This window comes from Lissotriton vulgaris, chromosome 5 (assembly GCF_964263255.1).
Source record: "Lissotriton vulgaris chromosome 5, aLisVul1.2, whole genome shotgun sequence".
NCBI lineage: Eukaryota > Metazoa > Chordata > Amphibia > Caudata > Salamandridae > Lissotriton > Lissotriton vulgaris.
In genome coordinates, this window is record NC_141693.1 from 1,260,988,922 (window position 1) to 1,261,014,585 (window position 25,664).

The window sequence follows — 25,664 nt, forward strand, 5'->3', positions numbered from 1 at the left end:
GCCAGGTATTTGTCCACATGAGGGTTTTATGGACTTTGGGAAGAAAATATATTGTGGGTATTACAGGACTTTCATTGTGTAGGAATCGGGCTTCATCATCATTTAAAAGACCATTGTTCTTCAATGTTTGGGTTTTTTCTTCTAGGTCTATAGTTAAATCATTGATGGGATTTGATGATAGTTGGATATAATTCTCTACTTCACCCAGTTGTCTCATCGTTTCTTCAATGTAGTCTGTTGTGTTTAAAATCACTGCGTATCCTCCTTTGTCCGCTGGTTTGATTATTATTTTTTCATTATTCATACATTTTTCCAATGCCAGGCGTTCTTTTTTTGTCAGATTTTCTGGTTGTTGATGTAGTATTCTCCATTTTTTCCAATTCATTTACTACTAGTTCATGGAATTGGTCAATCCTGTTGCCTGGACTGAGAATGGGACAGAATTTAGACTTTGGCTTCATGCCTGATCCTTGATGTTTGTCATTTACTATGTTGAGTTCATCCAGTATCTGTGTCTCTGTCATTTCCTGATTAGATGCAAGATCATGAATGGTCTTCAAATTTGTGATGTCTTTCATAGACAGAGTGCTATGTCCTGTAGCGATTGACTGTTGGTTTGGTTCTGCTATCCGAGTTCGTTTTGCAAAAAGCTTTTTTAGTTTTAGTTTTCTGGTGTGTTTTATAGATCTATCCTTTTTTCCACATAATCATGATATTGGACAGAAAGACAAACCCTCATTGAGAACGCTTTTTTCTTCTTTGGTCAGTGTATGTTCGGAAAGGTTGATGATTAGATTTTCTTTCATCTTGATGTCATTTATTTTCTTGATATCTTTTTGCGCAGGGGGTAATCCTTTGCTTTTTCCTTTTCCTCTGCATGTTTTTCTCCTTCTCTTGATGCCATTGTTTGGCTGTTTTCCCTTCCTCTGCCTTGACCACGTCGGTAAACGACATGGCACAAATCGGTATGGGTACTAAACCCGATACTCAACATGCAAAATCTCTTCTTGGCAACACCGCATACATTTTATTTATTTATTTATTTAAACTTGTAAGGCGCACAGCTACCCGCAATGGGTTTCCCGGCGCCTAGGGAAAGACTGAATAAGAAAAACTACAAGACTTAAAGGAGGGACGGCTGTTCAAAGAAAACAGTGCTTACTTGAAAAAACCCTATCGCTGAAAAAGCCAAGTTTTTAGTCCCTTACGGAACTTAACAAAGTTAGTTTCCAACTTCAGACTCACAGGCAAGGTGTTCCATGTTTTAGTGGCCAGATGCGAAAAGGAGCGGCTGCCCATCTTCACCAGCCTAAATCTAGGAAAATATTTATTTTATTGAATAAACATGCAAAGACATCTGAAACTCTCATGTACTGTTTGGTACTATACCTAAACATGCGCTTTCAAAAATAACTAATCGCCTGATATAGCACTATGAGAGAAAAAATAGGTCTGACCAGCGGAAACAATTCGGTCTGACTAGCGCAAACAACTGAACATTCACAGTGAGAGCTTGAATTATAACCGCAAATGTGCATTAAAACTAATTGCGTGAGCACAATGAAGGACAAGCAAGTCAAAATGCCATCAATAAAGTCAATTTGAATCCAAAGAAAAGAAACTGTGACTCAAACAGAGAATACAAATATCAGAATGCATCTCTCTGGTTGTAACAATAAACACTATTTAAGGGTGAAACAAAAATGGACTCACAATACCGTGACAAAGAACATTTCTTGTTCGAAACGTTGGTGGGTGGTGTATGGAGGCAGAATTTATGCTTGAATAAACAAGCTTCTCTGAAATGTATTGTTTTCTGGAGTGCAGTGATTTTGTTTGTTTAGCTGATATATATATATATATATATATATATATATATATATATATATATATATATATATATATATATATATATATATATATATATACATATATATATATTGGTCATGTGATCAAGGCCCTATGCGGGCTGAAACGCGTCATGGTGGTGGTGTCGGGCAGCCTCCTGGATAATCAAGCAGAACGCCGTAGACACAAATGTTGAAACAGCGGTGTTTTTATTCAAGCTTTTCTGTCATATTACAATTGGCTCCCTTTTGCTGGATTATATTGCACTTCGCAGGCGGTGCAGACCTATTTATAAACACCAGAGATCCACTGTATTAATATCTCCCTCAAACACTTGGAACACCAAGCTAGGTCGCACACACGGGTGAATTCATCAGTAATTATATTGGTTTACAAATCGTCCATTTCTGCTGGGACAAACCAAATCGCCCTACGCGTTTTGGTCTCACAGAGACCTTGTTCATGGGTGGTGGATCTTGAGTCAAACATTTGATTAAATAACATCTGTTTTGACATCACTTCCTATTTCCTTTCCTATTGCATTATGGTTACTGTAGTGCAAATATGTGACTCATATATATATATCATATACATTTTACAGGCAAACATCGCACAACTGTACCTATAATAAAGGCTGGTAACCTGGTGTTGGACTTGAGTGCGTCTCATTTGTGAGCTACCAACGTATTTTCATATATATATATATATATATATATATATATATATATATATATATATATATATATATATATATATATATATTTAAATCCACAATCCTGCAGGCACGAGGGCTCACACGAACTCCAGCGCAAAAACAGGTACAGACCACAAGTGAAGAGTGCAAAAAGTGAGAGTTTATTCCAAAATGGGCAGCAGCATGACGCGTTTCGTCCGGCAAACCGGACTTGATCACATGATCTACCCAGAGACACAGGTGGTTTAAATAGTCTATAAAGCACACGTAACTCCACCTATTGACTTTCATAAACAGTGAAAACATACTTCATGTTGTCAATACATATCAGTTTGCTGAAGAGTTGTTTAAGTTTATAAAAAACAATTTAACAACATAATTTCAGTAAAGTAAAAAATATTGCAATATTCTATAACAATATTTGATTTTGTAATGGTTATACAGGGCACGTGCCCATAATCTACACAATTGAGTATGATCACCTAGTATCGTCTACAATACGGTATGAAGGAGAGCTGGGTTAAACCACCCACAAAAAAGTGAGTAAGTGCTAAAGTGCTAAGCATTATTCTTAAATGTTGATGAGCAATATTACTAGCGATGTAAACAGTAATAGCAGCAGATAAAGTGAAAAAGTGCTTAAAAGTGCAAAAGTGCTAAAATAGACCGGTGGTTAATATATAATCAGAAGCTTTGTCAGAACAGTTTTCAGATCCTGGTCAAAAAGTTAACATAACAACAATCAAGATATCTAGAAGAATTTCATATATTTACCTGTGTCCAAATCCAGTAGTAATCAGATATAATGTCCTCAACGCATTCCCAAAATATAGGTAAAACCATAAAAGCAGTAAAACCTAAATTTCATAAATAGCGCTAAAACAAGGTATTAAAAAGCCAAGATTTAAAAAGCTAATTAATCAACCATTGTAAATATGAGGAGAATTTTTAAAAAATAGACCTTTACATCAGTTGTGGAAAAAATGCCTTCCTGTACTTAGTAAAAATTTACAGGAAGTTATGAAGGTCCTCCCCCATATTAAGTCCATTCGGAATTTTGCTGTTAAGTAGCACTATATAATGGCTTTCCAACTGTCGAAGTCTTTTCTCCCTATCTCCACCTCTCTTAGATAGGGGAACTGCGTCTATAACAAAATACTTCAAATCATTTAAATTGTTATTGTGGACTAATTTGAAGTGACACGTGACAGGATAGCTTGGGTCGGAGTTAACTATTGCACGTAAGTGCTGCAAGATGCAGTTAAACACTTGTAATTTGGTACTCCCAATATATTGGAGACCACAAGTACATTGTAGAACATAAACCGCATAGTCTGTTTTACAGGTGTACAGGTTATTTGATCTTGCTAATAGTGTCAGAGAAAGCTGGTTTAAACTCTGTAGTATTAACTCCAAATTTGCATGCTCTGCAAGAGCTGCATTTAAAAAAGCCAGTTCTATTGGACAACCAATTAGTTTTAATAGTGACTTCTGGACTAGATTTAACGAGTACATCCCTCATTGAGGGAGCTCTACGAAAAGTTATAGATGGACATATCTCCAATAGGGGAGCTATAGTAATATCTGTCATGAGGATAGGCCAATTGGAATGAATGATTTGTTTAATTTTCCGTTCTTGGCAGTTGTAAGTAGTGATGAGTCTAATTTTAGACTTAGCTGAATCCCCTATCTCAATTTCCTCAGGAGTTATGAGCGGAACTGATGTCACCAAAGGATCAGTAGAATTCTTAGTCATCACTAGTTTGAAAGATTTAGTAAGTTCTCTTTTGTCATATCCCCTAATTAAAAATCTTTGAAATGATTCCTTCAGACAGACAGTTAGATCCTCCTCATTGTTACAGATTCTCTGAATTCTTAAAAACTCTCCATAGGGAATGCTTTTAATCAGATGTCGGGGATGATTGCTTTGGGCATGTAATATGGAGTTACCTGCCGTAACCTTTCTATGCATTTTGGTCATGATTGTGTTATTTAAAACATATACTTCAACATCAAGGAAATTCACTTTGAGGTTACTAATGGTGGCTGTGAATTATAGGTTCAATACATTGTTGTTAATAGTATCCACAAATTCTTTGGCTGAATTTTCACAGCCCTGCCATATAATAAAAACATCATCTATGAAACGCCATATTTTAATTATGCCAGTTGCTGTTTGAGCCAGCTCCTCAGGGGGACGCCCAAGGACATGCTTCTCCCACCAGCCCACATGTAAACATGCGTAGCTGGGGTAGAAGCATGCCCCCATAGCAACCCCACGGAGTTGCTGGTATACCTCATTGTTGAATAAAAAATAATTATTATTCAAACAAAATTCTATCATTTTAACTAGCATCTTACTATGTTCATAGAATTTGATGTCTTTTTCACTTAAAAAGTGTTCAATTGCTCTCAGGCCATCTACATGATTAATAGATGTCTACAACGATGAGATGTCCATAACCAAGAACCGATATTCCGGCTTCCAAACTACCTCTTTTAATTTGTTTAAAAAGTCACTGGTGTTTTTTATGTAGCTTGGTAAAGCCTCCATAAAGCCATGCAGGAAGAAATCCACATATTTAGAAATAGTCTATACACACACACACACACACGCACACACACATGCAACCTGAATGTATATATACTCTATTTCAAGTTAGTGAAGTCATCTTCTACCATCAATGAGTGTGTGGAAGAATTTTAATAAACACAATCCATGCACAATAAGTAACAGCAGCAAACTCAGGCCATGCACAATAAAGAACAATGTATAGGTGAAATGGCTAAAGGCAGGTGCAATGAGTGACTACATCCACCTGCAGGGGATGCCTGGAGGGTCACTGCAGTTCCCTATCCCCTTTCTGAGGGATGCCCCCAGTTGGTACACTGACTTTGTGACACCTATGTGGTAGTCATTCAGCATGCCTTCAAACAGCTCTTTTGCCTCTGCACACCCATCCTTAATATGCAGCTGGACCTGAGGTAAAGTGTTTCTTCATTTGCATGGGGCCATGCAGACATGCAGACGCAAATGAAGAAACACCTGCTTGCAATCTTGTTAGCTCAAAATATGTGATGGCATGATCTTTAGTATAGAAGAGGCCCTCACAGGTATCTGCTGTCCCTTCTATAATACTAAGGTTCGCTGGAGTGCAAGAATCAATCTCAAATTCCCTGTGCACCCCTGGGTACTTGTTGTTATACCATCCGTGATGTAACAGTCCAGCATGTCAAAGATAGGTCACATAACCAAGGGGCATATTATCAAGGAACGTCGTTAAAATTATCCCTGTTTTAGTGGCAGAAAACTGCGCTAAAGCGGCGATAATGGGCTTGATAATATGCCCTTGAGAATTCCAATAGAAGCCCATGATCATGCTCACACCAGAACATGTACTATTCCAAAACTGAATGCCAATACTGCCACTTAATTTCACATCACTTATTTCATGCCATGCATATGAGCAAAACTATACGCAAGAAGGAATTTTTATCTCAGAATTAATCAATTCTATTTTGCATTTTATTTGCACATTTCTTCTTTTTTGTATTTTTTCAAAACATTTTTTTGTTTCAACGAGACTTTTTTTGTGAAGCACATTACAAATGAACAATACAAAAATTAAACATGTCACAACTTACTTGTATACACCATTCATACCAAAAGACATTGCAATCATACTATAAGCACATTCACACTACTAGCAATATAAAAGGGAATACATTTTTCGTGCAATTATATACAATTCATGAGTAAGAAACCATAGATATACGTTTTTAGATATGAATCACTTTGACCAAAAGATTTGTTCAATTCTCTTATGGTTTCCACGTGAAAAACGTGATATAGAGGGGTCTACGCGTTTCAAACTCCTTAGTTTTGGAGTTCTCGTCAGGACCAATAGCTGTGAATGACAATAAAAGGGGGGACCTGTGTTAATGTGTGAGCTATTTCTGCGTGAGCCGCCTTGGGTTCAACACCCACTTCTCTGCTTCTTACCTCTCTAAGTGAAACAAGATGTGCCTCATAAGTTCATCGTCTATCGCGGAGCGGGACCACCTGTATAACAAATATACACGTTTGTTGGTATGACTTTCTAATGACAACATTCCGTGGCAGGCATGCTCAACCTCATACTTACTTCTGGCGTGATATCTTTATCCTCAGTTCTATAAAGGGGAAAGAACAGGGGTTCTGTCAGTGGCTTGTGTTTAATTAGAGCTTGAATTCACATGCATATCGTGGCGTGTCTTACCGGTTGATTTGATGGTAAACGCCGGAATTTTTTGCTCTGTGATGGGTCGGGTTGGAGGTCACAGGGCGTCTGTGGGGGCCAAGAGTAGTAATGTCTTAATATATATTTTTGCGCGATGAAAACAAGTCATAATATCCTTCATGCACTTTATAAATTCCAACTGTGCTTCATGACGGGTCTTACCGGTTAATGCATTGCTGCACGCCGGGATCTGTGACTGATCGGGCGGAGAGTCGTGTCGCGTCTGTGGGGCCAAAAGCGAGATTGTCTCAATGTTTGTTTGCCTATTAGTAGGAAATTTAAGTGTCCCCAGTATAAGTTTGGGATCGTACCTTCAATTCGCGGTGTGCTCCGTTAGGGTCCCATCTTCTGATCTGATAGTGAAGACGCCCGATGGTGTTTTGACTTCCTGGTTTGTGCGTCACGTGACTTACTCGTGTATTTTATTCGCCAAGTTTGTGTGGTCAAGTTTTCAATGTCGAAAATGCCGTTTGTGTCTGTGAAGCATTAGCTTGGTGTTCCTTAAGGTTCTGGTTAGTCATGTGTCAATTTCAGATATTGATGGAAAAACGTGTTTGATTTTACGGTCGATCTGGTGGTGTCTCCGATGGGGGCCATCTTGGATAGGGAACATATTCATCAATTGTATCCTGGGTGCCAATGTATTCTTATAACATGAACATTTCTGATAATTCATTTAATCCATTGGTAGCCGTATTAAATCTGACAATCATTGATGCCTCTTTTTTGGACAATTTATTATCTATATCTCCTCCTCTAGGGTCTTGTTCCACCTTTGTCAATACAGTCCATCGAAAATCATTGTCCTCATGATTTTTTAATTGCCATTGATTAAACAACTTTAGTTCTTCCTCAGTGCCAGACCATACAAAGAAAACATCGTCGATGAAACGACTCCGATGTTTGATGGCATGTTCAAAAGGATTATTTTGGCAAATGAATTTTTCTTCATAAATGGACATGAAGAGGATGGCTAACTCCGGGGCGAATGGACAGCCCATAGCCACTCCTCCTGTCTGAAAGTAGAAGTCTCCATCAAAAAGAAAGTAGTTATACTTTAAGGCAAACAGTGCTAACTGTGTAATGAATTCTGTTGGGACCTGTTCCGGTTTTTCTCGTGTTTCCAAAAAGTATTTGAGAGCCTGTATTCCTTCATCTTGTGGAATTTGGGTATATAAGGATGTTATATCCATCGTCACCAGCCACTCACTTCTTTTATCAAATTTCACATTGTTTAGTTTGTTAATGAAATCAGTTGTGTCCCTAATGTAGGACTTCACACTAGGAACAAACGGCTTCAGGAAGAAGTCCACGAATTTGGAAATCGGTTCCATCAAAGACTCACACCCGGATACTATGGGTCGTCCAGGTGGAGCGCTGGCGTTCTTATGTACTTTCGGGAGTACGTAAAAGAGTGGAATCCTCGGGTGTTGTATTTTTAGATATTCAAACTCCTTTTTTCCAAGAAATCCTTTTTGGTAGGCTTCATCAATGATGGAATGCAATTGGTGTTTTAATTCCATTGTAGGGTCTTTGTTCAGTTTGCGATAGCAGTTGGTGTCGCTTAGTTGTTTTTTGACTTCATTCAGATACAATTGGCGGTCCCATATCATGATTGATCCACCTTTATCTGCTTGCTTAATTATTACAGATGTGTCTTTGGTTAAATTCGTTAATGCTAGTGACTCCGATTTCGTGATGTTGTATTTAACCCACTTGGTCTTTTTCTCCATTTCGCCAATTGCTGAGAGAATAGTTCTTTCAAAAGTTAGCAATTCCTTGGGTGTTTTATAATTAGGGGGGCAGAAAGTGGATTTGTTATGAAGTCCAGTAATTTCCATATTAGTGGTGGTTGGATTTTCTGTAAAATAGGTTTTTAACCTGATTTTCCGGAAGAATTCAATAGTTTCCGTTTTTAATTTTACAAAGTCAGTCCTTTTGGAGGGGACAAATGTAAGTCCTTTCTGGAGTATATTTTCTTTGTCCTTAGTCAAGACTTTATTGGAGATGTTAAAAATCAGTGAGGGCGTCAGTTTTTGTAATTCTGACGTCGGGTTGACATCTCCCATGGTTGAGTGTATCTCGGCTTCCCTCGTGGTTTTGTTTGGCCTCTTCCTAAAAAAGGACCCTGTTGGTTTTGTTGGAAGGAGCTTCTTCTGTTGTGAGTTCTTCTCTGTTCTGTATTTTCTCCTTCGCTATTACTACTTGACGATGATGTATCTGAGAACGTGATGTATTTTTGGAATGATCTTCCCTGGTTCTCTTGTAAGTATCTTCGGGAATCTGGCCGTGAGTAGAAGTCCTGTTGGAGATATGGGTACACCTTTTCTATATTAAAACTTTTTTGATCTTTTTCAAATTGGTTAGTTTTCTGATTAATGGTGTAGTCCTTAAATTCACTGATTTCTTTGTCCACTTTATCCAATAGTCCCTTCGCATCCGTTATCAGTTCGTTGGTAGAGATACTTGTTTGTAACTTCTCAATTTCATCCAATTGAACTTTTGATAGCCTATAGATATACCCGAGGATTCCACTCTTTTACGTACTCCCGAAAGTACATAAGAACGCCAGCGCTCCACCTGGACGGCCCATAGTATCCGGGTGTGAGTCTTTGATGGAACCGATTTCCAAATTCGTGGACTTCTTCCTGAAGCCGTTTGTTCCTAGTGTGAAGTCCTACATTAGGGACACAACTGATTTCATTAACAAACTAAACAATGTGAAATTTGATAAAAGAAGTGATTGGCTGGTGACGATGGATATAACATCCTTATATACCCAAATTCCACAAGATGAAGGAATACAGGCTCTCAAATACGTTTTGGAAACACGAGAAAAACCGGAACAGGTCCCAACAGAATTCATTATACAGTTAGCACAGTTTGCCTTAAAGTATAACTACTTTCTTTTTGATGGAGACCTCTACTTTCAGACAGGAGGAGTGGCTATGGGCTGTCCATTCGCCCCGGAGTTAGCCATCCTCTTCATGTCCATTTATGAAGAAAAATTCATTTACCAAAATAATCCTTTTGAACATGCCATCAAACATTGGAGTTGTTTCATCGACGATGTTTTCTTTGTATGGTCTGGCACTGATGAAGAACTAAAGTTGTTTAATCAATGGCTTAGCAACAGAACTCAAGAGATCAAATTCACTCTCGTATACTCTAGAAACAAAATTCCATTTCTAGATGTGGAGATATACCCTTCGGATGAAGGAGATTTAAAAACTACCCTCCACAAAAAAAAAACAGATCGCAACAGATTGTTGCATTTCACCAGTAATCATCCCCGCAGCCTAAAAGAAAATTTGCCCTACGGACAATATCTTAGGATCCGGAGAAATTGTCATGACAAACAAGAATATGAGAGACATGCTGAAAAACTGACAAATAATCTAATTGACCGGGGGTACCCCAAAAAACTTTTACACCGCTCCAAAAAACGAGCGTGGTGGACCCCAAGAGAACATCTGCTGGAAAAAAATCCAAAAAAGAAACTGGATCGAATAGTCCTAGTGACTACTTATTGCCCAAATTCAAACATGCTAAAGAAGGTTATAAACAACAACTGGCATTTGGTAAAACATTTGAGCGAAGAACTAAAAAAAAAACCATTATTCGCTTTTAAAAAAGAATCTAATTTGGCCAACAAATTGGTGAGAGCTGCATTACCAACGAAACCACCTACCAACTTAAGAAGCATGATGGGTTTACCCCCAGTGATGGGTCACCATAAATGTGGAGGATGTAATTGTTGCAAATCAACTGAAGAAGGATCAGTGTTCAAACACAATGGATTATCGTGGAAGCATGAGCAATTTACTAATTGCAAAACAAAATATGTGATTTATGGGATCAAATGCCCATGCAACCTCCTATATATTGGGGAAACCAATCAGGAGGTACGCTCCCGTATACAACAACACAAATCCAGGATAAAACGGAAGGTACCCAACGCCCCACTAGTCAGTCACTGGCAATTAAAAAATCATGAGGACAATGATTTTCGATGGACTGTATTGACAAAGGTGGAACAAGACCCTAGAGGAGGAGATATAGATACTAAATTGTCCAAAAAAGAGGCATTAATGATTGTAAGATTTAATACGGCTACCAATGGATTAAATGAATTATCAGAAATGTTCAAGTTATAAGAATACATTGGCACCGAGGATACAATTGATGAATATGTTCCCTATCCAAGATGGCCCCCATCGGAGACACCACCAGATCGACCGTAAAATCAAACACGTTTTTCCATCAATATCTGAAATTGACACATGACTAACCAGAACCTTAAGGAACACCAAGCTAATGCTTCACAGACACAAACGGCATTTTCGACATTGAAAACTTGACCACACAAACATGGCGACCAAAATACACGAGTAAGTCACGTGACGCACAAACCAGGAAGTCAAAACACCATCGGGCGTCTTCACTATCAGATCGGAAGACGGGACCCTAACGGAGCACACCGCGAATTGAAGGTACGATCCCAAACTTATACTGGGGACACTTAAATTTCCTACTAATAGGCAAACAAACATTGAGACAATCTCGCTTTTGGCCCCACAGACGCGACACGACTCTCCGCCCGATCAGTCACAGATCCCGGCGTGCAGCAATGCATTAACCGGTAAGACCGGTCATGAAGCACAGTTGGAATTTATAAAGTGCATGAAGGATATTATGACTTGTTTTCATCGCGCAAAAATATATATTAAGACATTACTACTCTTGGCCCCCACAGACACCCTGTGACCTCCAACCCGACCCATCACAGAGCAAAAAATTCCGGCGTTTACCATCAAATCAACCTTTAAGACACGCCACGATATGCATGTGAATTCAAGCTCTAATTAAACACAAGCCACTGACAGAACCCCTGTTCTTTCCCCTTTATAGAACTGAGGATAAAGATATCACGCCAGAAGTAAGTATGAGGTTGAGCATGCCTGCCACGGAATGTTGTCATTAGAAAGTCATACCAACAAACGTGTATATTTGTTACATAGGTGGTCCCGCATAGACGATGAACTTATGAGGCACATCTTGTTTCACTTAGAGAGGTAAGAAGCAGAGAAGTGGGTGTTGAACCCAAGGCGGCTCACGCAGAAATAGCTCACACATTAACACAGGTCCCCCCTTTTCTTGTCATTCACAGCTATTGGTCCTGACGAGAACTCCAAAACTAAGGAGTTTGAAACGCGTAGACCCCTCTATATCACGTTTCTCACGTGGAAACCATAAGAGAATTGAACAAATCTTTTGATCAAAGTGATTCATATCTAAAAACGTATATCTATGGTTTCTTACTCATGAATTGTATATAATTGCACGAAAAATGTATTCTACCTTTTATATTGCTAGTAGTGTGAATGTGCTTGTAGTATGATTGCAATGTCTTTTGGTATGAATGGTGTATACAAGTAAGTTGTGACATGTTTAATTTTTGTATTGTTCATTTGTAATGTGCTTCACAAAAAAAGTCTCGTTGAAACAAAAAATGTTTTGAAAAAATACAAAAAAGAAGAAATGTGCAAATAAAATGCAAAATTGAATTGATTAATTCTGAGATAAAAATTCCTTCTTGCGTATAGTTTTGCTCATATGCATGGCATGAAATAAGTGATGTGAAATTAAGTGGCAGTATTGGCATTCAGTTTTGGAATAGTAGTTAAGGCAGGGTTTGGCCTTACTGCCTGGAAACCCATACCCAGTTTGGATTATCACACACCAGAACATGGGCTTCTATTGGAATTCTCAAGGGGGCATATTATCAAGCCCATTATCGCCGCTTTAGCTACAGTTTTCGGCCGCTAAAGTGCCGATAATTTTAACGCTGTTCCTTGATAATATGCCCCCAAGTCTTTAAAGCTTTATGGAAGGAGAAGTTATTGGTTACACCCCAGATGGAAACAGGCAGTTTATTACAATTATTAGCCGCCAAGTAGAAAAAAGAGCAACCACCCAGTCCGGCATGCTGAAGTCCCCCAATGTATCTCACTGAGCTGGATCTAAGTGATTACGTTTCAAGGTGTGACTTGAGAAAGAGGGTACCTGCATTGCTTCATGCTATATTACAAAAATATAGAGGCTCAAAGGAATCAGTTTCCTAATAATCAGAAAGTGTAGTTCTTTGAGATGATTAGCAGTATATGTTTTGCTTAGGAGCACTGGTACTAGTCAATCCATTGGGGTTTAAATAACTTGCATTAAAATTACAACATTATTTGGCAATGCCATTGCAAAAGTGTACGGCAAAGGCCTGGATAACATTGGGGCATATTACCAAGCAATAGCGATAATTATCGCTATTGCTTGGTTAGAGACAAAAATTTACTGCTGAGATACGGCGATTTTTATCGCAAATAAACCTTGGTATTACCAAGGTTTATCACAAATGCGATAAAAATTGGCCGCAATGCATGAATATCGCTGAAAAGTCAGCGATATTCATGCATTACCGAGCTAATGCTCTTAGCCATGTTATCCACCGCCCATTGGATAACATGGCTAAGAACTGCTCAGGGCAGGTGTTAGCTTTTGGAGATATTCGCGCTTAGCGCGAATATCTCTAAAAGTTGGTAATAGGAGATAGCGATGTTAGCAACTGTTTCCAGTTGCTAACATCTTGGCACGCCCACTTTGCATGTCATTAGTGATAAATATCACTGACATGCAAAGTGGGGCACAAGATGGTCGCTATCTCCTACTAGCTGTTGCTAACTGGTGTTAGCGACAGCTAGGTAATAGGGAGATAATTTTATCTCCGCTTTCTTGGCTTTTAAAGCCAAAAAAGCGGAGATAAACCCCCTTGATAATATGCCCCATTGTTCCTGATTGGAACATGAAACATGCAACAGAGGGAGCATTTTACGCAAACACTGCAAAATAAGTAGCAGACTGAAGTCCATATTGAGACCTGAGGTTTAAACGACAAGTCATCAAACATAATACCCAGGTTTCTTGCATGTGGAATTGGATTTGGGGCACCGTGAATAAGTAAAGTTGATTTTAGCAGCATGAACTTAGTTAACCTCAGGTTTATCTGAGTTCATTTATAGTGGGCTATTTGCCATCCAGGCAAATATACAAAAAAGCAATGGATGGAATGATTGAATAAATCGCAGGCACTGGTAATTACGTGGAGCCGCATCCCAGGCCATTGGTATTTTGTGCACCATGCCTTCCAAGTTTTGACCAACACATATGCAAATCAAGGTTGACCCCGCTCCACTAGGAACAGTCTAGCCCGAACTGACAGGCCAGGCCCTCTCTAAACCAGAAAATAAGCAACCAAAACCTGTTATCTTCCATCCAGGGTGCATTACCACTGTGAAAGGTCTCAGTTAATTACTCCATAGTATGCTGGTAGTCAAAATAAGAAAAAATAGTTTTGTATGGTCACCGTAGAAAAACAATCTGAACAAAATAGTCTAATAAGGTCAGCAAGAGGATGCAAACATACATTAAATAAAATAGGACTCTGTGAGGAACCCTGAAGGAAATTATCAAAAAGAGGAACAACAGGAGGAACAACAGGAGGATGGACACATGCTGAAGAAATTATTTCAGCCAACCCAGGGCACTGGCTTTTACTCGCAAATCGAACAGCCATTTTAAAACAATGGCGTGGAAGACTGTCTAAAAGTTGGCAAAAGATCCAAAAGAATCAAAACTGATGAATCCACAGAGACCAAGACTAATCTCATATCATCAAGGTTAGCCATCCAAAAAGTTTTGTCTCCCGAGAGGTATTCTCTACGTAAGTTTAAAAGCTGAGCTTTCCCACTGCCATCATTCATTTTGGCGAACAAATGAACAAATTACCTTGCACTTGTTATGAATGGTGGTGTCTGAATCAGCTTGAGTATGGATTAACAGTTGGCAAGTGATACATTACACTAGTGCATAAGAAAATGCATTTAACCATCACCAGATAATTTGAGGAGGTGATTGCTGGTGGGGGCAACCTGCACTCAATTTTGGGGACCAACACTTATTTTTTTGTATCAGACATTTACTGACAGCAAGAGGGGGAAAAACAAACAAAGCAGAGAGCCAGAGGAGGAGAAAGATAGCAAAATTGTCATAAAGAAAGCAGGAACCTGCACATGTCTGATAACTGGGCAGAGCATGTCTGGTTTTGAGTTAAAGAGGCATGAGGGTGAATTCAAAACTATGCAGTTTCTTAATTGCACCAGCTGCTGGCTTTTGAGCAGAGCTTTGGGCACTGGCACTCATTCTTTTACAAATTAAGCACTGGGAGCATGGACCCAGTGGGGTCAACGATTTTATATTCAACAATTCAGAATGAATTAACTAAACAAAACAAAAACAGATCAACTCTGGCTTAAAAGTAGTGGAGGAAGAAGATGTTAATATCCTGGTAAGATAGAAAATGGAGCTCAATTCTGATCAGTTTCATCATAGAGAAATCTTGTTTGGTTTTACATGGCTGTAAGGAATCCGAGATGTTGGATCTGAGACAGACAGACCTAGACAATTCAGAAATCCTTTGAAAGGCATGTTTGAACGAGTCTAGATGTGTAAAAAAAACGACCAAAAAGAAACTGGACCAAGCTTTCAAACTAGCGTTGTTGTTATATACTATGTGAGCTTTAATATATTGGTTCCTAGTGGAAATATCATAAGTGCCACTCAAAAAGTGCACTGTTTGTTTATATCTAAGCTTTAGCAGTGATGAGCTGGTTTATTCCCTTCACTGCGGCAGCTATTCCGCCGCAGTGCTAAGGGGGCGGGGCGGCCACACGGCGCTCTCGTGCTCGTGACGTCACGAGCCTCGGGCGCGCTGTGCTTGTGACGGAACAGTTCCGTCACGGCCCCGCCCGCCCAATAGAACTCTCAGCGCAGGAGCAGAATTCGCGCCGCGCAGGCGCGGCGAGCGGGCCGTGACGGAACCGTTCCGTCACAAGCACAGCACACACGAGGCTTGTGACGGAACTGTTCGGTCACAAGCATGCAAGGGGTTAAAGCAAGCTGCTAAGGGGCATTTCCAAATAGAACACGAAACCCACAGAGTCTAAGTCTAATGCAATACAGATGTTACATATGAAGGCTACTCCAGAGGGATCAGAAGAAAAGGAGGGAGGTTAGCTGGGATAGCAGAAAAAAACTTAGCTGTTAGTTTAGCTCCAGATCTTTTTCAGTTGTTTCTGAATGCCAGTTGGAGGTGCCAAAATTAAAACAGCTTAAACTCAACCAAGGTGTGGTCAGTACAGGGGGAAAAAGACTACCTTTGGTGTAATTAAAGTAGAGCTGCCAGTGTAAATGTGGGTGAGCATGTGCCTATCCTTACAAATAGACCAAACATGTCGAACCATATAAAAAGTTGCACATCCCTGTGCCAGATTACTGGTACGTACATAACTAGCATAGCCCACACACAATAAAATCACCAAGCAATACATACTTAGAAGCTTTAAACGGAAAGCGACACCAAGAAATTAACATGTGAGGAACCAAAATAATCTGCTGTCCCAGGATGTCAGTAAGCGATAATAGCTTAGCTTCAACTTGTGCACTCCAGACTCTCCAAAAACAGAAGTGATAGGAGACACAGTTGAGCTATATTTGCTTATTACAGCAAACATTTCTCCCTTATGACCCAGGCGGTCTAAGCAATGAATCCAATATCATCTTGGTATTGCCCACACAAGATCAGGGACTAAAGCACCATGAAGCCAAAGCCATGTTTTCAGGGGCAAACAGTATCTCGGGTTTAGATCTCAGGATAAAATCACGGACATCAGTCTTATGTTTTCCTAAGCGAAGGGTATTAACTAAAGCACCAGGTAGTTATCTAAGGGAAGTCTCATTGGGTCCTATCTCTGAACATAGGTGGCCCTCTGGAATGGATATGTTCAGCAGATCAATGCCTGAGACCTGCTTATGTCCAGCAAAGGGGTGCCCGGCAAGGTGGAGATGTGTACCGTACCTGTTAAGTAGTCCCCTTATCTTTGTGCTTTGCACTCAAAATTAATTATGTGACCCTGCTTTTAACCTCTTGTCTGTACTACTAGAGAAGATAGTCATATGCACGTTGCATCATACATTTTGATATTGCACTACTTTAATGTTTCAGAACATTCTAAGAACTCTTTGAAGTAGCATTGAAGCCTTATCAAAAATAGTCCTGGCAGTCCTGACACTCCATTGTATGGCAGCCATGTTCACCATCCTTTACTACTGTGCACATGTGATAATTCTGTGGTCCATTCAGACACTATTGAGGAAAATGTGTTTTCGCTCTACTGTAATGGAACAATGACTAGTGCCTCCCCCCAAAGATCACATAACATTCCTCCTTTCCTGAGTATAAAATGTATGTTCCCCTTGTAATATCTGTTTACCAGAGTATTTTCTCAACTTCATAGTACAGTTTAAGCTTTCTTATGTTTTACTCACAATTTCTTTAAGGTGTAATAGTTATTTGCCAAAGGTTTCGATGGTTCAGCATGCAATAACTTCCAAAATCTGAATCCATGTGAGACCACTTAGTCTGTTGGCTTTTTGAGGTCAATCAAATGAGTTTCATTGACTTGGGTATCAATATAATTCTATTTTCTGTCATAATGGCCATGATACCCCAATGGATACATGTGTATGTTAGAAATACGCCGGCTATCTTTATAAATTAATATCTGCATTAACCTTGCCCTATTGGTATAAACTTAACTTGTGTTTGTTTATTCTTCTAGGTGCCTAAAGTAATGTCCATGCTTCACTACACTCTGATCATAGCTTTTCTGATCGGCATCCAGGCTGCACGAAAGACAGAAGACCATGCACCAGCAGGGTCTGCAGCAGCACTCAACAGTACTCACATTACTCACCGGACTAAAGTGCTAAAGGGCACCAAAGGTATTCAGGAACCATCACAGCACAGCAAGGGAAAGCTACACCACCATGGAAGTGCACACTCCCAAAACATTACTGTGGACCCCAAACTCTTCAAAAAGCGGCGCTTTCGCTCTCCACGGGTGCTGTTTAGCACTCAGCCCCCTCCGTTGTCTGAGGATGTGCAGACCATGGAGTACTTGGATGACAATGAGTCACTCAACAGAACTATTAGAGCCAAGCGGACGGTGCATCCTGTGCTCCACCGTGGGGAGTACTCAGTGTGTGACAGTGTCAGCATGTGGGTTGGAGAAAAAACCACAGCCACCGACATCAAGGGGAAAGAGGTGACGGTGCTGGGAGAGGTGAACATCAACAACAGTGTTTTCAAACAGTACTTTTTTGAGACCAAATGTAGGGATCCTAAGCCCGTCTCCAGTGGATGCCGGGGAATTGATGCTAAGCATTGGAACTCCTACTGCACCACGACACACACCTTTGTGAAGGCTCTGACCATGGAAGGGAAGCAAGCAGCATGGAGGTTCATCAGGATTGACACTGCATGCGTGTGTGTGCTCAGCAGGAAAACAGGCCGATCCTAGCCAGGGATGGGCCCTTCTCCACACCACCCTCCCAGCCCCCCTACCTCAGCCTGTAAATTATTTTAAATTATATGGACTGCATGGTATATTTATAGTTTATACAGTTAAAAAGAGACTTGTTATTTATTAAACTGTTTTTGAAATTCTGTGTGTCTAGTTGTCTTTATTAAAGTCGCAGACAATTCTACTAGCATTGCACTGAAAGATGGGCATTCGCAAGAACGTGTCTTCATTATTTCTGCTGCCCATGATGTCACCCTCTGTCATGCAATATCAGATTGAATAACAAGAGTTTTTTAGCAAATGGAATTAACTGCACTCTAGTGTGCATTCAAGACTGTGCAGCAGACAGAAGTTGGTGCAAGTTAATGCTTGGAGAAGGTGAAAGTAACATTCTGGACTGTGGTTAGCTTCCAAAGAGATACACATTATGAGTGGGATTTACAGATATTTCTACCACCAAAGTTCAGCCTGATGATCAAGAAAGGTACTGCACGAATGAAAAGTACAACACCCTATTCAAATAATCAGGATAGGTGGAACTGGGCATGTATAAGATGCATTTCCAAGTCCATGAAATCACCAAGTATTGTAAATAAGTAAGAATCACAAGGTTAGGAACAATATGGTGAATTGTCTTGCTAGTTTAGCCTCCAGAAGTAGACGAATGCCTACCATTTTCACTCTTGCAGACAGCTGCTGATGAAAAGACCTCATAGCAGGGTGCATGTTACAAATTTGGTACTCTGAAAGGTAAGAATAAGTGTTTTCCACGAATTGGAAAGAAATATAACACCCCACATTTATGGGAGGTGTAGATAAAGGTGTTTCACTAATAGGAAATGTATTCAGCTTAATTTCGCAACAAGTTGGTAAAATGCTTGCAGAGATTTCCGCCTGGACTAGTTTTCCTACTTTTTTCAATTCACAAACAATTCCAGGAGTATGCCGAAAAGGCTTCATTGGGTGCAGGTTTCCAGACCTACTTAAAGGGAGACCATGTGACTTTCCCTGCAGGGCCAATTCACATTGTACAGAGTGCCCCATTGGGGAGATCTCTTTACAGATGGAGAGGATGCCATGTGCAAATACTTTTAAAAAAAAACATTTCCATGGGAAAGATTTCATCTCCATGAAGAGTGCCTTTCCTCGATATTCTTGACAAATGTGGAGGTGAGCCATTCCCCACCCCACTCCGGATTTTAGGTGGTCCTGTATTGGAATACGTTTCCAAATCTTGCTAGGATGGAGTTTGGTAATGCCCACAATAATACAATGTTATGAGCGTTGATAAACTGACAAACCTAACCTTTTCTTGTTTTTATTCTTTAAAAAACGTAACACATTTACAGTGAAGACTGACACGAGTTTCATCTATAAAATTGACTTCTTGAGGGCTGTAATGCAATCTGTACGAACAATGCACAAATATATATTTTAACACAATAAAAACACATACGAGGACATAAAGGACAAACATATGTGATGCCACATAGCACTAATTGGCACTTTAAAAAAGCAATACAAAAACAATCATTCCCCAAGAAGAAGAGACATTCCTCCCAATAAGCGACACATAACGGTACAAACGACATAAATGTGCAAATCAATAATCACTCTTAAAATACTAGTCCACAGTAATTGGGACTTCTATTGGAAACAAAAAACAATCTCCTGCGGCCTCTGAATATGTGATATTTTTATCATATTTTAGTGCATAATGTTTCCTTACCCCTGAACTGATATTGCGGAAAAGGGAAATAAGACAATGGGAAGGGGTAGAAAGAAAACACATTAATCCTTTTGGTCCCATTCTCACTCCTATTATGATATAAAGTTGATATATTTTTTGTATTGCTTTTTACGTGCTAAAGGGTGCTGTTTGGCATCACATGTGTTTGTCCTTTGTGTGCTTGTATCTGTTATTATTGTGTTGAGATATGAATTGAATCAATGTACATGTATCTATGCATTGTGTGTACTGACTGCATTAGATCCCTGAAAATGTCAATTTTTATGGATGAAGCGCATTGGCTGTATTCGCTGTAAATGTGTGATGTTTTATAAGGAATAAAAGCAAGAAGATATAGTGAAGAAGAGGATACATTTTGGAATTTGAATGGGAATTTATATTATGGCATAAACGTACATTTAAAACCAAATTTACTTTTTGAATAGGACCAATTATCTCCAGTCAGAAAAAAAGAGTAACAGGTGCTAATGTGCATGCATATCCCCCCCCCCAGCAGAAACTCTTGTAGTTCCTTATGAATCCCTAATATACTCTTATGTAAATGTTTGAGTACCAACCATGAAAGACTGAAAGCTTAGCTAAGGTGGGTGTCATTTGAATTCTTATTACTTTGTACATATTGAACTAGATTTACAATTTTTTCATACAACTCAGTCCAGCAACTCTTGCATAGAACTTAAACTGGAAGCATGACCTTCCAGTGTATAGGCAAACTCAAGGATTCCACACATTGTATGTGGGCTGTGCATTGCAGCACACAAGCAGTGCTTGGGTATTGTGAGAAGTAAACACATTTCCTTTTGTTAATGCTAGCTTCGAGGAGGCATTAGTTTTTGATGTAACGCCCGGTCTGGCAATATTTGTAGATTGGACTTCGAATCCAAAACTCATGTCTGTTTGCACAAATCCATCCAAATAATTTCTGGTTGGTGCAAAGCAACAATAAGCAAGCACAAAGAGGTTTCCACAGAGAAGCAGTTACCTTTCCAGTGCAATAAACCTTTATGCTGGACAGTAACTACCCACGTGAGGCTTTGCGTCAGTTTGGGTTGATTTGTTTCACTTTGCGCTAGCACAAAACTTTAATAAATCTGGGCCATCGGAGATCTGCAGTTTTGTTTATAATGCCCCAGAGACATTTTAAGTCCCAATTCGATTTTGTTTAAATGTTCCCCATTAAGTACTTACATTGTAAATGAGCTAACTAACCAAAAGGGTAAATAAACTTAGAAAGGATCTTCTCATGCTTCTCTGAGTACCTAGCATGTACCCTGACCCACTGGGCTTAGTAACACCAAAATGTAAAGAGAAATTGCCCTACAAATACATTTTAAGCTGTCGCATGCACAGCGCTTGTGCTGTGCTTCTGGGATCTATTGTATTCAATATAATTCTTAACAGGTTCTTACATACCACCCCCTTGCTTTTCATTGAGTCATTTGCTTGCCACTTCCTGCATTTCTATTGGCTGCAGCATACTGTTTTCTGTTGTTCAACATGTGTTTGATCTTATCAGTGTCCCGAGGCCCATGTAATCCATTTCATCCACCGAACTTCTTTGTGAGGCTGCTCTCTTGATGTCGACAAAAGTGAGCTTTCTAGTGTTCTTTATCTCCTGTGTGCACCTCAGCTGCATGGCACCTTCTGTTTGTTCAGCCCTCGTAATCTCCTCGTAGCTACACTAGAGTAAAAGCCTCTGTTAAAACGAGGAGCTGTAACCTCTGATCATGGCACTCATCGTTTCCCGCAGGGCAATGTGCACTCATCAGTCCCCCCGGGCCCAAAGCACGGCACACTCTAGTGCTCCCTATTGTTTGTATAGCATGTGACCACATTGTGTTATTCCCTTTAGACAAGTCACCATTTAAGGTCTTGTGACCAACTTCTAATGCTGAGTTTTACCTAACCTAAGTCTCCTATGATGATTTCCTAATGCCAATATCAAGTTTTCTCAATTGCTTCAGAAAACTCTTTTTCTGTCCTTGGATCACTTAAGCTTTCAACTCTTTCAATATGGCCACCGCGTATCTGGCGGTTGCTTTGGACCAACAGGACTAGTCCTCTCGCTCTAGTTTCAATTCTTGTAAACACACATAGGTTTTAAACAAATGTGTGGTGTGAAAATCGCAGGTTGTCTATTGTGTATTTGTTGACTTTACAACAGATTTTGGCAGAGTAGATAGACCTACACTTTGGAAGAATCTAGAGCAATTAGACAACCTTCTTACAATAATTATACTACTGCATAGTGCAACATGGTGAATATGCCCGGGATGCCCGTCACCCCCTCCCAACACAATCCCCAAGGATGGGAAGACGGACGCAGTTCTGAACTTTTGGAAGGCGGGAGGGAGTCACCCTCCCGGCCGTATTTATTAAAATATGAAACAAAATTAAAACATTAAATAAAAGTTTCATAATCATGTACAATTTTAATTTATTAAATTTCGATGAAGACATGTTATTTGGCTAACCTTAACAAATCTCTAATACATAAGGTATCCTAGCCGAGTCTAACATCCTGCAAATGCATACTTTCTAAATTAAAATTGGACATCCTAGCATTAAGGGCCAACGGCAAGGTCTTAACCGGTGTCAGATCCCTACTACCAAAAACTCTCGCCCTCACGGTGTGAGTGACGGCCGCGCAGAGGACTGTACCCTCATGGCCAACTGTAATGGCCCCTCTTTCCGCTCGACGCCATCTTAAAGGTCGTCTGAGCACCCGTGTGAGGTATCCGTAGGAAGGACAGCGTGGACTCCCCCCCCCCCCCACCCCCACACTCTCTATCACATCCGCCGTCGCGGATATCCGGGCCCCGGGAAATTCATAGGAGGGGCATATAGCCGCCTCCTCCCCTGGGAGGGGCCTATGGCCGTCTCCCCTTAGGCGACCCATACTTAGTGGGTGCCGCCTCCCAGTGGGAGGGGCCAATGGCCACCTCCCCCCGGGCGCTCCCATCCATAGTGGGTGGCGCCCCCCTCTAGGGACCTTGAAATTACTGCTCACCGATCATGACCTTACCGCCCGACCAAAAAATAAATACGACGTTTGTTCACCTAATAAGGAAGAAAATATCAGCATACTTAATTGTCTCAAACTGTTTACTCCTGAAAGAAACCGACAGATAAAAGCATATCGTCAATCTAGACATTCATTCTCCTGCTATACGGAGGGAAAAAAGATGGTCAGAGCAAAACTTTATTGCAAAACGAACATTGCCATAAGGGGCTGGTGGGTTGGGCAAAAATGGCTCCTTGTTCCGTCGAGGGCTCACGATCAACGAGTGGGTGCAGCCTTCCAAGCACAGGAACAAGAGGACGCTTCTTCAGATTCCCGCTCTCTTTATTCTTCTTCGGGAGGGCGTGTACCCGACCCAGGTACGCCTACTGGGCGTGGTCATCGGTGTGAGTGTCTAGGACAACCCCTCTTGGGCGGAAAAGAGGCGCGCCCCGGCTGCGCCGCTTCGGGCATACCAGCCGAGACACGCCCCCCGCCCAAAATGGTTTCCCGGGAGGATCAGGGCACCCGATCATACGTTCGGGGGGACCGAGTGGTCGTCCCTTTCCATATGCCCGGGATGCCCGTCACCCCCTCCCAACACAATCCCCAAGGATGGGAAGACGGACGCAGTTCTGAACTTTTGGAAGGCGGGAGGGAGTCAGCCTCCCGGCCGTATTTATTAAAATATGAAACAAAATTAAAACATTAAATAAAAGTTTCATAATCATGTACAATTTTCATTTATTACATTTCGATGAAGACATGTTATTTGGCTAACCTTAACAAATCTCTAATACATAAGGTATCCTAGCCGAGTCTAACATCCTGCAAATGCATACTTTCTAAATTAAAATTGTACATCCTAGCATTAAGGGCCAACGGCAAGGTCTTAACCGGTGTCAGATCCCTACTACCAAAAACTCTCGCCCTCACGGTGTGAGTGACGGCCGCGCAGAGGACTGTACCCTCATGGCCAACTGTAATTTCCCTTGTCTTGTTGGGGGCCCCTCTTTCCGCTCGACGCCATCTTAAAGGTCGCCCGAGCACCCGTGTGAGGTATCCGTAGGAAGGACAGCGTGGACTCCCCCCCCACCCCCACACTCTCTATCACATCCGCCGTCGGGGATATCCGGGCCCCGGGAAATTCATAGGAGGGGCATATAGCCGCCTCCTCCCCTGGGAGGGGCCTATGGCCGTCTCCCCTTAGGCGACCCATACTTAGTGGGTGCCGCCTCCCAGTGGGAGGGGCCAATGGCCACCCCCCCGGGCGCTCCCATCCATAGTGGGTGGCGCGCCCCTCTAGGGACCTTGAAATTACTGCTCACCGATCATGACCTTACCGCCACAGGCCGGATAGTTGACCGGCTATCCACCCCCCCAAATCCTCCTAAAGGTCATGCTTCCTCAAACCCCTTAGCCATGCTATGAAGTCTCCTATGAGTAAAACATTCCCCTCCCGGGACAGGTGAACCCCATCATTCAGATACATGTGATCCCCCCGAATACACCCATGCGGAATGCTATGCAACTGCGCCGAGCGAAACAATCTGACAATTTTGTTATTAACCTTCTTCACTGAATGGTTCAGTACTGACACCGAAAGGCCCCCCGCCACACCTTTCTGGGAACCATGTGGGACCAGGCAATCGTGCACCCCGGGATTCTTTTTGCCAACCAGCTAACGGCTGACAATACTTGCTCGAGCAATACTCGTCTACCCAGAGTCACCAAGTTGTTGCCCCCCAGGTGTACTATGACTACAGATGGCGGTGACCTCTGCCGCCCTAAGAGACCCTCAATAAATGATTCAAATTGGTCAACACAGAGCCCGCCCCTTCCGTGGAAGGCCACTCTGTACCCGCATTCCCCAGCTGCGCGAGTCGCGTCACCTGCTTTGAATACATCCCCGGCCCGCCTCACGTATGAGTGGCCCACGACCCAAACCACTCTCTCCTCAGACGGTGTTCCACGACCGCTGGTCCCCTGGTACTGGGTCGACTGCAAATTCCGCCCCGCATGAAATGCTTGCAAAACTGTAAATCAAACAGAAGACAAGAATCGTGAGTGCATGTAACTTGACTTCACAACATGTGCAATCGCACATACCTTTTAAAACAATTCGAGGACCATCGTCCTAACTGTTTCACTTCTTCTGTACTCTGACCCCTGGCTGTAGCCTCAGTAGCAGCCCCGATCCTAAAGGAGTGGGTCCCGAAATCGCACGGGTCCATGCCCGCCGCAGCGATTGTCAGTGCTAGCACCCTCTGGAACTGAAACCTCGTCAGTGGGGTGGCATCGCTGTGCCTCAGCAGACTCCCCCCCCATGTATCCGCCCTCAGTGCCAAGTATTCCTCTATACACCTTATCGGGCACGTGGGGGACCCTCGCATGCGCTGGACAACAACACTGTTTCCCATCGCTCCCTGGTCAGTTTTGGACTTAGCTATCGTGACTATCATCGAATCACCCCTAATTAGGATGTGATCCCTGCACAAGCCACCCTCCACATATTTCTTATTCCTTGCGACCAGTTCGCTCACCCGCATAGCCCCATGGAACGCTAATGCGAAAGCTGCTCAGAACAGCACCGCCTCGAATTGGGAGGAGCATGTCG

General features: G+C 41.4%; 1 protein-coding gene across 3 annotated transcripts in view; it reads left to right on the forward strand.

The window, feature by feature from the left end:
- The window catches only part of NGF (nerve growth factor), a 278,458-nt gene extending 260,019 nt beyond the window's left edge, over positions 1-18,439 (forward strand). For 2 of the 3 annotated variants that reach the window (XR_015295751.1, XR_015295750.1), the window contains exon 3: positions 17,553-18,439. Coding sequence is in view for 1 of the 3 variants with exons in the window: in XM_086920340.1 (XP_086776466.1) it covers positions 17,565-18,293 (729 nt within the window). In the remaining 2 variants the exon portion in view is untranslated. The remainder of the gene's footprint in view (positions 1-17,552) is intronic. The other variant, XM_086920340.1, reaches the window with a different exon arrangement.
- Positions 18,440-25,664: the final 7,225 nt, after the last annotated feature.